General features: G+C 36.9%; 1 protein-coding gene across 4 annotated transcripts in view; it reads left to right on the forward strand.

Annotated features, from left to right (window-relative positions):
• Window positions 1-13,198, forward strand: part of ATRNL1 (attractin like 1) — a 432,739-nt gene that overhangs the window by 311,966 nt on the left and 107,575 nt on the right. For 3 of the 4 annotated variants that reach the window (XM_071445974.1, XM_071445976.1, XM_071445973.1), the window contains exon 27: window positions 3,492-3,599. The exons of the other annotated variant lie outside the window; for it this stretch is intronic. In XM_071445974.1, the coding sequence (XP_071302075.1) occupies window positions 3,492-3,599 (108 nt within the window). The remainder of the gene's footprint in view (window positions 1-3,491; window positions 3,600-13,198) is intronic. 4 annotated transcript variants of the gene reach the window in all.

Consider the following 13,198-nt stretch of genomic DNA (forward strand, 5'->3'; position numbering starts at 1 on the left):
TAATATTAACTCACTATAATACATATTTGGCATTGAGTGTTTTATTGTATGTGAATACAATATAGTCATTAAAATATTTTGAATATGCTGTTACAACCAAGAGCAAAAAATATCAAAACATTTCTACCTAAATAAGAACTATGCAAGGAATGAATTTCCTTACTGTAGCGCATATGAGATGCCATGGAACGTTTTAATTTACTCCACACTATGTTGATCAGAGGATTGGTATCCCCCACAAAAGTTTTTTTGATCGATGGTAAAATTTAATTGTATTCTCAGGCAACTGCTTTCTTAGGATAAAATTCTAGATGGAAAGCAGGTCCCATTTCAAAATCTTTATTTCACTAGGACACCAAAACTCAAAATTATCATAATCTGCAGGCTAAGATGTCTACATGTTCATGCAGAATCAGTGAAATGCATATTCCCATGATGGGGAAATACTTATGCCAAAATGGTTGGGTTTAGAAGAAATGTTTTAATATTATATGGGTGTTGAGCGAGAAATTGACCTAATTTATAGTGTCCTAGCATCTTACTGTTCTTCACTGAAGACACCTATAATTCTATAATTTATATGAAAAATCTTCAATAGGATATAAATTAATGCATTAGAATTGCTGCTAAATAATAGAGATGCCTAAAAAAATTAATCTTGTCAATAGTATTGTACTTAATGAGATTTAAAATTATGGTAGAACTTGAAATTGGTTGTCTGCTCAGTCAAATAAATGTTTATTGAATTTCTCAGCCCTATGTTGAGAAAATATTTTTCATTTCCCATACTTTAAAGTGAATATTTAGAGATGTGCCTGCATTCCAAATGCTACAGATCAAATTTGTGATAAAATATTCAACTATTACATGTTAATACTATCAGTTTATCTGATGTCTACAAGTGAATATCCCTAATTACTGGAGAAGTGTGGGTTTGGGTTTTTTTTTTCCTGTGATTTTTTAAAATCCAGTATATTTTTTGGAATTGAGTATATAAAAGTAACAGCATTATATTTTTACTTTCCGCTATCCCCTGTTTATTCTGCCTCAGTTGTGGTGAAATCTGTGGAGGGATTTTGTTTGGTTTTTTATCTCTTTGCTGAGAGGGTAAAGAAGAGCTTTTTCACTCTTCTCATGAAATGTCTGTTCAAACAGTTTCCATGCTCCTTGCCCCGTGGGTGAGGTACTAATTCCCCATAACTGGAAGCTCTAGAACTTTGTCCCAATATTGGTCCAGGGACAGTTGCCAATGGTAGGAGGCAGTGACCTTTTCCAGCCACAAAACTGATTTTAAACATCATAATATCTTCCTGTATTTCTCCTCATTGCATCTTGTTTTGTTTTTTTTTTTTTGTGTCCTGCACCTTGCAGAGAGTTTTAAAATGATGAAGGAAAGCAGCAGTGTTTTGAGTAAAACACTTTGATGTGCAAGTGCTCAGCTGCCAAAATCAGCAGCGCTTTATGGGCAACCAAGCATTTTCAAGATTTCATTCTTGTTTACAGAGCTAATTAAGAATCTTTGTAGCACTCTTTTCAAATGGCAGACTGTCATAATTACAGCGACTGTCTTGTGAATGAAAAGGTTCTGATGAATGCCTGACCAGGAGAGGAGGGGGAGAAACCTACTGGCCTTAAAAACCAGAGAGCATATAAAAAATACATTTCTTTTTAATCTGCATTAAATAAATCTTTTAAATAGTAATATGTGCACTTGGAACATAGGTTGTTCTGCTTGTTTAAGTATTTTCCCAAAGCAATTCTATTTGTTTAAAACAGTGTTTGGTTTCCCATTAAAAAGTAAGCACTTGCCAATAGCTCTGCAGACTTAGAATACTGTAATGAGTTCCATGTGGCAGGACTGTTCTAATTACACTGTTTTCTTCAATTTTTGCTATTTTAAGAGGAAAAGGAGGTACATATAGTAATTTTAGGATGTAGGGACTCATTATTTTATACTTTAAGTTTTTGTGGTCTTTCTCAAGTTGTTGGTAGGACTGGAGGCTCATAGTAGTTCTTTACAGCTGTAAAATGTATTAGTAAATTGTATTGATGTAAATCAATGCTGATGTAAATCCTAGACAGAGCCCAGCAGTTTCATGTTGAAGTAAAGGGTTAAAAACATAATTCTTAACCATCTAGATATTCATACTTGGCTTTTATTTATTCTCAATATAAAACACGCAGTTTTGCCCACAGACATATTGATTGCCCTCTTGGTGTGATATACTGGGAGCCCATTTGTGCAGGTGCTTGCTGACAAACACTGCTTGGCTATAAAATCCAGGCCTTGGGAATGTACTGGCTGTGCACTGAGAGGTTCTGGTCTGATTTTAACGTTACGAGTGTGTCTTTAAATTTCTATAGACAATCTTAAAATGCAAGCTGAGGCAAAATGCATAAGAAGCACTACAAAATGAGTTTGTTGCTTTGTAACAGATCTTAAATCAACAGTGTTTATTAGTAAGCTGCCAGCAAATATTTGCTTGCATACCTTTTATTATTTCAAAGGCTTTTATTAGCAGTATGTCACGGTGCTAGTGTCATTTACATTCAGGCATCACTTTCTAATGTTTTAAGCTTCCCAGAGATAACAGGGAGAAAAACGTTAAGAAAATGAAACAGATCTTTTCTAATAAATCATTTTTGCAAGCGTTTTGTCTCTTCAAGATTCTGTGACATCCTGTTCAGCTGAAGGAACACACCACTTGAATTGCACGACTCATTCACCTTAAATATTTAATAATGCTTTCATTAGTTGCACTGAACCAGTGGAGTAAGATCTGTAATATCTACTGCTGGTCATCATTTTTATTCATTGTGGTTTAATAAGCATTATAATTACAGACAGAGGAAGAAATATGAGTTAACTTTGTGGTTTTGCTTGGGACTTCTGTGCACACTGGTATGATTGGAAGGGATTATACAAGCTCTGTGAGCATAGCTGAGTGTATTCTAATATACTGCTGCAGAGTTCCCAATCCTGGCACGTTATTCTTCATATGAAAGTAACACCAGAAAAGATTCTGCATAAAATTGAGTCCTGACACTATTAACTCCATCTGGCTTAGTTGTGAATTATGAAAATTTAAAGGCCAAGTGGACTTGGTTTTGGCAGGTGTTCTAATGCATGCATTATCAGTGGAATTAGACTTCAACTATTTTTACCAACCATTTTCTATATTTGCTTGTAACTTACAGAAATAGCAGTTATTTAGAGAGAACAGTCAGTTAGGGAAGCTTTCATTTGGAAAGTTTGTCAGAGTTCAAGCTAAAAGGCCGTTTGTAGGCATCATAACCTTCTGTGCTTGTTTCTCGAGTGAATATAGATGGTGATGATTATGATTTGGTGTAACTTTCTCACTTTGATATCACAAAAGTGGCTGTGTGCATGCTGTTTGCATTCTTATGTTTTAATGGGAGGTATAGTAGGACAGACTGATATCTGGTGCATTTTTTAATGTTTTGTTAAAACATCATTTTTTCCTCATCAGCAACTTATGCGGGAGCGACAGCAGATGGCCAGCCGCCCCTTTGCTTCTGTCGATGTAGCACTGGAAGTAGGAGCTGAGCAAACAGACTTTCTACGAGGGCCATTAGAGGTAGGAACAGTGGTGCTGACAAGGGACCATTGTGATTTGCATATTTATATTGCCAGTCTCATCTGCATCTGCTTCTGAAACCAAGCAGCATCTGACTACCTGGAGCTGACAAGTCTCAGCTACGTGTGTTTTGTCATTTCCAAGGCACAGAGTTTTAATCTCATGACATAAGCTGTACCTAAAACCACTGGAGAATCCATTAGCCTGGGCTGGGGTGACAGGCAGCTCACCTGGCAGTCCTGTTGTGATGGATGTGAGCTGAAGGAACGCAGGACTCGGGCAGGAGTCAGCAGCGAATGTCATGCTCAGTCCTTCAAGTACACAGTGCCATCTAGTTAACATCTATCTTAATTAACAGAGATTACAACAAACAACCTAACTAAAGCACCTTAGAGTAAAAATTCAGTGTTGCTTGATACACAGAGGTTTAAAACATAAAAGCATACAGACTGTACTGCATGGTTCTGTTTGTAGGAGATTGCTACATTACTGCATTCTTTTATTGCAGTTGCAGTGCATTGGAAAAGAAATAGTAATATGTAAAGCAATAAAAAATTGGAATGATGTAATAATGCATGAAATGGATTCTGGAAGTTTCACCTGAAAATAGAGGGGAAATTACCATATGTGGATAATAGTCAATATCTAATCTAGGTTCAGATTTGGGGAGATGATCTTCTACTCCTTTACTCCTTTAACTTTATTTACAATATTGTGTATTTGTATTTACAGTTTTTACTTCAGCCTATGTATGGTGGGGCCTGGGAACAAGGTGTGCTAGCTCTGAAATCTTTCAAGATTGTACTCTTCATTGCTGCCAATTCTTCTTAAATTCAAAGCTTCTCTTACTTTCCTCAATAACCAATCTCAGTGGAAGGTTAAATACAATCTGTCAAAGCTCCAAGGTTCATGGAGAATGAGTTATGTGAAAAACAAAAGCTTAGCAGGAAGAAAAAGATTCATCTATTGAGTACTTATTGAACTGAGGTGCTCTGTCCTGCTATTAAACAGGAAGTCATCCCAATTGTTCTCACTGTCACAATTTAAATATTTGGAATAGGTGGCTTCTTTGAAGAAGCTGTGTTATTTTCTGACTTAATACTAAACCCCTCGCATTCTTCACCAAAACCACCTTCTTTCTGTCTCTTATCTTGGAAAAGAAGACCTCTCCAGCTCCCCAAGCTGAGGACATTACAGTTAAAAGTTAATTTTTTTGCAATGTAATTTCATTGTCTCTGCACTGGTACCTGAGAAAATTTTTCCTGTTTTCTTTTCAATTGAGGCAGTGAATGGATGATGAGGCATCCATACTCTAATTTTGTACATACTGATTATTTAATTAAACTTTAGAAGTAAACATCACAACTTAATTGGTACATTTTCTTTCTTGTGTTTTTTATTTAGTACTAAAAGAGATAGATCCTAAAATATTTTAATTATATTTTACAGTTTTTATTACCTTCTTTTATTTTCCTAGCTAAGCATTTTCTAGCACTTGTTTAGAATTCAGCATCCATAGTGGTTTTTTCTTAATTAATACATAGTTATACACAGAAGAAAGTCCATTCAAAATTTCCTTGGAATTATACTGATCCTACATCTTTAAAAAGTCATTGTACTGAGGATTAAATGAATGTGATTCAAGTATTGATTGTCCTTTGGTATATATTCTGTAAAAATAAAGGGGCTATATTAAGATTCTTTGTGAAAGGACACTAAAAGTTTTAGTTGCCATTCTGTTCTTTGTATTCTGCTCTTTTGGACCGAGGGCAATACAGGTAACACATTTCCAGGATACAATGTTCAAGAACAGAATAGTATAAAATACCTGTAAACTTCATTTTATTGTATTAATTTAGAATCATTCAACTACATTAAAAATTATGTCATATCTGACGCCCATTGGCCCTTTCTGAGGCTGAAAGCTAAAGATCTTCTGTGAAAAAATGAGAATATACGGTAACTTCAAAATGTTCTGCTGGCATTTCAGAGATCTTGCACTGATATACCAGGGGTTCCAGTTTTGATGATGGTGCATGGCATTTCCTCTCCTCACACTTTTATTGGCATCGTGTGTTACTCGCTGATACTTTGACATTGTTGTTACACTTCTATTGACGTTGGAATAACTCTACACTTCCAGTGGCACCACATTGATCCCTGGGCCCTTTGGGCACTGGGTAATGTCACTGAACTCTTCCAGACATTGCTGCAAGTCTCCCATTCAGCTGCACTGTAAAGCTGCTGTTCATTAAGGTCACCTGCCTCTCGTGCTTGTGGTGATGCTTTTGTACAGCTGGAGCTCTACATTAATGCTGATGTTCTGGTAAAGGCAGTATTCATATGACTGCACATGGTAATGCCAGGATACTGTTTGGTTAACAGCTGTATTTTACATTTGTTTGTAAATATCCATAGTAGCTGTTTCACTGGAGAGGTTTAGTTTGCAGTAGTAAGGCACTTTTTACCCAGTGTTCAGAAAAGCTAAAAAAACCCCAACAGTATAAATACTGTACTTGAAATGGTTGTCTAGTTTAGATACTTACAATATAACTGATAATATTTGGGTCTATTTTCAGTTAGCAGCAATTTGCAACAAATTAAAATAAAATCCTGAATACACTACAGAGGAGAGTTGAACCTCAGTTTTGGAGTCTCCATCAATCAGTCTATCTTTCTTAATGTTTTGACAACAAAATGACAGTATCTCCATATTAACTCCTTCAAAAAACTTTCCTCTGCATCATATTCCTCCTCTTCCCTATCTTGAGTGGGTTTTTAGGCATTGGCAATAGCCTTTGTTCTTACCCATTTAAACAACATTATTTATCAGGTTTTACCTCCTCAGGCCACCTTTTACGTGAACAAGTCTCATCTTGTTTTCTATTCTGTCGTGTTGGCTTTATTACAACTCTTTAATGTTTTATTGTCAGTTTAAACTTAACACAGAAGAAAGCAGACTTCATTTTTCCCTTGCCCTCCTTCTTTGCTGAATCACACCAACCATTGCCTTCGTAATGATACTGATAGGATGTTAATTGGGATGTTTTCCCAATTCTAAATGTACCAAGCAACACCCATTCCTGTTGTGCCATGATATTAATGATATTTCACCCATGCTAGTCCTGATCTGCATCTGTAATGATTTCCATTGCACTGCTTGGAGTTGATGAGGTCTGTGTGAGCCCTTGCAGGGAAGGTGAAGCTGGAGGCAGGACACCCCTCACTCCCTCCTGGGCAGAACAAGAGAAATCTCAAGTTACCGTGGTGGAGAGGGGGAAGGGAAGTCTGGAAGGCACTGACCCTCTGGATCCCAAGAGGAGAACAGTCCAGTGGGGCTCTGGTGAGCTCACTGGGGAGCCAGGAGAAGGGAAAAGGACAGAGAGAATTCCCAAGGGCCCCTTGCCAGCAGTAGCACATAGCTCAGGCCATTCAGAGCAGAGCCAGAAAACAGCAGAAGTGCCCTGTCCAGAGAGTTTGAGAATATTAGCTCTTTTGTGATACCACCATAATTTTTTTCAGTACCACAATCATAAAAAAAAATCAAAGTAGCATCATAGATCAATAGATGCTCATTGCTGAGCTTCTTGGCACTCAGTGCCCTCAGTGTTACAGTGGTTTTTATTCCTTTCATTTCTTTTTTCCAGACATCTGAGCCATTTCCAGACTTGGCTGCTTTTTAGTTTCCAGTATATACCAAAAGCTAAATCATTTAGGTTATCTTCATATTCTAAACCTCCTTTAGGCAATTTTTTTCCCTAAAATGTAAATCACTTTTGAAGAGTTTCTTCTACTGTGCTGCTGACAGTCGTTTCAGTTAATCTATGTATTAATTGAGAAGTAAAACAATTTTTTTCCCCCTCTTTGCCTAATTTCTGGATATTTTTCTTTTGGACATGGGGACAGATTATTTCTTTAGGTAAGACAAGGTAGACACTGCTGTAAGCAAACACTTCATATCTGATCATGCTAAGACTCTGAACAGCAGCATCTTCCTGTGCTGCATCTGCTGGAGTGAAGACAGGCATGTCATTGCCTGCAGAAGGGCCAAGTGCAGATTTACTGCTGTGATGATCATCCATTTGATATATTTGTGGTATTACTTGGATTTGTTTTTTTCAAGTCAATGTTATTTCACAATTATTTCTGCAGAAAAGCACACGGTAGATCTTTCAGTCCTTTTGCCATTAAATTAATGCATTTTCCCTAGAGTTGTCATAGATATTAGACCATCCTCTGCTTCTGACAAGGTAGGATGATGTCAGAAGTTTTGAATTTCTAATAAAATCTATGTTTTTTTCTCTCGCAAATAATGTTTTCTAGTGAGTAATATTTATGGTGCATTAAATAAGTTTTGAATTTCAGGCACTTTTGATAGGTATGAAGCAAATATTGGCCATTATTTGTCATTTATTTGAGTAAATAATTGGAAGGTGTGCACTGACACAAGCAGCTGTCATTTTACACAAAGAATGGCTGCTGGAAAATAGAGTGACTTATCAAAACACATTGAAATCCTGTAGTAGAGAGTTGTGGACTTTTAAGTAATTGTAGTATATATTAATAACCTGTGTTGCTGGCTTCTCTTGCCAATAAGGCAACTTTTTTGCTTGGTTTACAAATAAATCTCGTTAAGGTGGGTTAATTTTCTTATCTAATTTGACTAAATCAGTGAGTAATTTTTGAAAATGCAGCCTACCTTATTTTGAACAAAATTTACCTAGTTGCATGCTTCATCAGCATTGCACCTGCATTGTGCTGATGACATAATGTCTAAAGCCAAGGAACAGGCTCTTCCCAACTCCTTGGTGCAGAGCATCAGCTTTCCTCTTGATATGCTCAGTTCCTAATATTAGTCTCAGTATCAGAGTATCAGTTTTACTGCCCTTGCAAAAAGTAATAATTTATTTTAGATAATGTTGAAATTTTCCCTTGAATGGTCACCTTGTTTCCAGTGACCATAAAGGCAACATGTATTTGGCAACAGGAGCTATCAGAGGCCATTATAGTTGCCCTTCTTCCCTACTGAAAAGTCATGTCATTGTCTTGAGCTGCTCTCTGTACCTCAAGGGGGACCAGAAGAGATGGGAACAATCTCTAGATGAGAACAATGTGAGCAATCAGAGACCTAGAAATTATAACTACAATGAAAAGTCAAGGAAAATGGGGCAGGCTAGTTAAAGGAGTCCAAATAATAACTTGCAGATATGCAAAAGGGAAACAGCAATCAGGAGGGCAAAATCTTCCTCGGTGTGCTGCAGGTGGCAGAGGTGTAATGGACTTAAACTGTAGGAGGGAAGGGTTAGGAAGGTATCAAGAAAAGCTTCTCATAATAAAGCTGAATCACTGAAAGCAATTGCCTGGGGAGGTGATGGAATTTCTTTTATTGGAAGCTTTTTAGAGCAGGATGGACAAATATTTCTGAGGTCCCATGTACCATAGCTGCATTAGATACCTCCTTTCAGCTCTGTCTTTATTGTTATTCTGATTGCTCCCTAGCTCTTCCTTCTTCAGACTCTCTGAAAATGTTCCATTTCTATTGTTTGAACACCTTAATTACCTTCACTGCAATGTTAGTTTTCTGTTACTGAATATTTATCACCCTTCTTTTCACTTTTGCTGTTTTATTCATTGATTTACATCCTCCATTTTCTCTCAAGATCAGAAACTGTTAAGTCATCTCTGACCCCAGCCTCTCCCTGACTGTAGGCCTGCCAAACATGATCTCCATCCTATTTGGAATAGCTTCAATATTCTCCTTGAAGTCTGTACTGATGATGTAATTATTTTTTTCTTAACAAGTGCATTGCCATGTTTATAGTCTCTCAAAATCCGTGCATCCTAGACTACTAGATCTCAGAGAGATGTAGTCAGATGTCACACCTGACACTGGAGAAATCTGTATTGGATTACATTTTCTGCTGGTCTGTATTGCTCAAAGATCATGTTAAATTTGCTGTCCATTACCTCAAGAACTCCATTATTTTGTGCTACACTTCAACCTGGATGGCTCACTGCCTTCTCTGCCCCCTCCCTCAGTACTGTTCATCCAGAAAACTTTCTCCTGAGCTATTGAGTCACTTTATGTCACTTTCCAGCATTTTTCCTTTTTTGTAAATGATTGCTGCAGATTGTGTGTGGTTTTTTTGTGATGTGATGTGATGTGCAAGGGAAGTTATATCACCAAAATTCACATCCAGTGGTTCTTCCACTAGAGAAAAGCATTTACCCCAAAGCAGCATTGTTTGCTTTGCACTACCTTCTTCCTTATATGAAGTTTTTCATGAAATAAGATGTTTAGATTTCACACTATTTTGCTCCTCATACAGTGGTTACACACAACAGGGCTGCTCTGCCCAGTTAAATATCTTTACATTTCTGTAAGATTTTTGTGGCTTCATCTAAAATGTATGTCTAGAAATGTGTGAGTGTTCTGAGCCTAAGATTCAGAACAAATATCTCACCTAGCTGCTCATGCATACTGGTCACAGCTATCATTTTTGTGTGTTGTGTATAGTAAATCAATGGAAAAGGTATAGATGTTCAATTTGTTGCACAGAATTACATTAGCAATATTTTAAGATTTCTGAGTAGCATTTTTCTTCTCTGGCATATGGGAAAGCTAAAAATAACCTGAGAAATGCTGCCTGGAGTAAGCCACAGTTTTTTTCATGAAGACCATATTTGTGTGCGTGTGTTTATTCCTAAAATATACACTAACACCTCAAAACCTGTTGATGTTTTGCTTGAGTCCTTAACTTCAAGTTTTTAAAAATTGTATATCAATTCTAAAGTGTACCCAGTCTCTAAATGTGCAAATTTTTTTTTTTTTAATCCCTATGTTCTTTTCTCTGCTTCTTTATTTCTGTCCTCATGGGCAAACAGGTGTTGTGAGAAAACGTTAGACGTGATGTAGAGGAGGTTTGTCTAGGTGGAGGTTGATTTCCTAGTATTTCACCCTAACAGGAGAGTAAAGCCTTTGCTTATTACCTACTTGATCTGTAGGATCTGTAAATTCACAATTAGTTCTGAGAACCTGATTTTGTGTAGGTTTTTGATAAAAATGTATCTTTCCACTTCACAGAGTGTGTTTGGCACACATACTGCATAATCAGATGACTACAGAAATTGTTTGGCTAAAAATATATTATTTGTGTTGAACAAAATTGCAAATAAATTTCGTGCTCAATTATAGAGGAATTTTGGCTTACAAGGAAAAGTGTAGGTGTTTCAGTGGTATTGGCATGCTGTGAATAGAACTCTTAAATCAATGTATTATGCATAATTGCAAATCCAGAGTATCGAAGTAATTGTGCTGATTGTTTTAAAGCAGAAGTGTTTATATGTTTCTGTAAATGTTATGAATAATGACACTCTACCTTTTAATGAATTCAGTTTTTGCAGCATCTTATTTCATAAAGTAGACAGGTACAAAATTCAGCAAATGCAAAGCAATTTTATATACTTATACTTTTAAGTACCCTTAGGATTCTCCTCAGACAAGGCTTGGTCATGGAAATCTTGTCTTTGGATATGAAATCCATGAGAATGAGATATTTCCAGAATTATTTAAACTGAACATACCAAAGCGTGGAAAGAGTTATGCTATAAGAATAACTAACAAGCACATTGATGGGAATATTGCTCTGTTTACTGGGCCTTTCTGTACACCTGATTTGCACATGCCATTCTCTGACTGGCTGCTCTTTTAGTTATGTGTATTTTCTTAGTACCTCTTTTGGTTTTAGATCAGAAGTTATTTCTTATCTTTAAAGTAGGACATTTCTGTCCTTAAAAGGAAAGAGAAGAAATAGGTACAGAAACTATAATGTTTCATCAGCCATTTCCCATGTTTCCAGGTAGAACCAGGTACTGGAGGGTTCTCTTTGATGTTTAGCAACTTGCAGTCCTTAGCTCTAATTCAGAGGCTTTACCTTCATGCTTGTTTCCAGCTCCCTACTCAAGATTCAGCTCTGCCTTCCAACAATGTCACTGAAACTGCAGCAGACACAAGACAAAAGCACTGCCTGGGCTTTTCTTCACACAACTTGGCAACCTCTATGCCAGGCAATATTTAAGTTTATGCTACTTTTCACTGAAGTTTTTATCATTCTGTACCACCTATCAAACTGTTTTTGTGCCTGAAGTGAATGTGAATTATTTGCATAGAAGGCCCCTGCCCTGGATGACTCAAAGCTCACCCAAACTTCAGAGCCACCCCATGTGCCATCCAACACATCCAATGTGTTTCCCATGACTGTCCAACCCAGCAGCACTTTACTGCTTGGTTCTGTCTGCTGTGCATTGGACATCATAATTCTTCAATTTCTGGTTGCAGGGTGGCTCAATTTCAACAAAAAGGTTGAAGCTTTTTAGTTTTTAGGTAGGCTATGAGCCCTCTCTGTTCTGCTGTCACTATGTGCCCTATTAAAGTTTGTCCCCATGTTTCTTATCAGCTCCCTTATCAGCTCTTGCCCCCAGAGACTTCTCTTCTCCAGACTGAACAACCACAGCTCTCAGAGCCTTTCCTCACAGGAGAGCTGTTCCTTCTCTCTGGCAATTTTGGTGGCCCTCCCCTGGATCCACTCTAACAGGTCCATGTCCTTCCTGTGCTGTAGAAAATTCATCTCATTTGTTCCCCTGCATATTGTGAGAGGCAGTTTCTGATTTTCCACTGATTGTTCAGGAAGGTGTGAGTGCTTCCAGGCAGACTGGATCACTTAGGTGTGACTAACTCAAATTTTCAAATAAACTGTGAGGCTGGTTTATTGAATTACAGGGTGTGGATTCCATTCACTGGCTTTGGCAAAGCAGAGGTAGAAACATTTTATAAGGTGTTAATTTCAGTAATAATCTGAAGAATTATCTTTTCATAATAGGAAAACCAGCAAAATACTGGAATTTGAAAAATGAGTGGGCTGAATCAGGATTTACAGTAGGATTCTTTAATGGTACTGAAGGAACCTTCTCCTTGGACCATTACTTCTGAAAATCAAAAGATTCCGAATGGTACACTGCAATAAACTAAACACTGCAGTAAAGTAGAAGTTAAAAAGGCAGTTAGACTGCAATGAAATTGGGAAGAACATTGAGTTTGTATCAGTGCTATCTCCTTCAAAAATCAGCAGTATTTGTGATATGTGATCACTTCCAGATAAAATAAATCTGTTAGAGTTTCCTGTAACAAAGACTGTAAAACATTATTGTTCATTAGTGTGAAGCAGTAAAGTTTTTAACAGATACATAAGAAATAAAATTTTCCCTTTTTTCATCTTTGGTATATTTTAATCTTACTAGATTTTTATTTAAAGTAGAATTTTTGCCTTTGAGTGCCATTCCTTGTACTATATCCTTGGCAAAATGACCTTTTTCTTATCTTTATTATCCAGCTTTCAGTAAGAGACTAGAAAGTTTATAGAGGTACTTGCTGTCACCTTCTTGTCTCAACTGTTTAGGCCTTTAAAAATGATGTACAAATATTGAACCAGCTGCAGTTAATAAATAGTTACTCTTTTCTACAAACAACTTATTGGTTATTAAAGGAAAAGTCACTGGGCTGTTGGAAAAGTAGAGAAGCAATTTATTTTATATTGAGAAAA

This window comes from Agelaius tricolor, unplaced genomic scaffold (genome assembly GCF_023055355.1).
Source record: "Agelaius tricolor isolate 1412-34295 unplaced genomic scaffold, bAgeTri1.0.p SCAF_22, whole genome shotgun sequence".
Lineage (NCBI taxonomy): Eukaryota > Metazoa > Chordata > Aves > Passeriformes > Icteridae > Agelaius > Agelaius tricolor.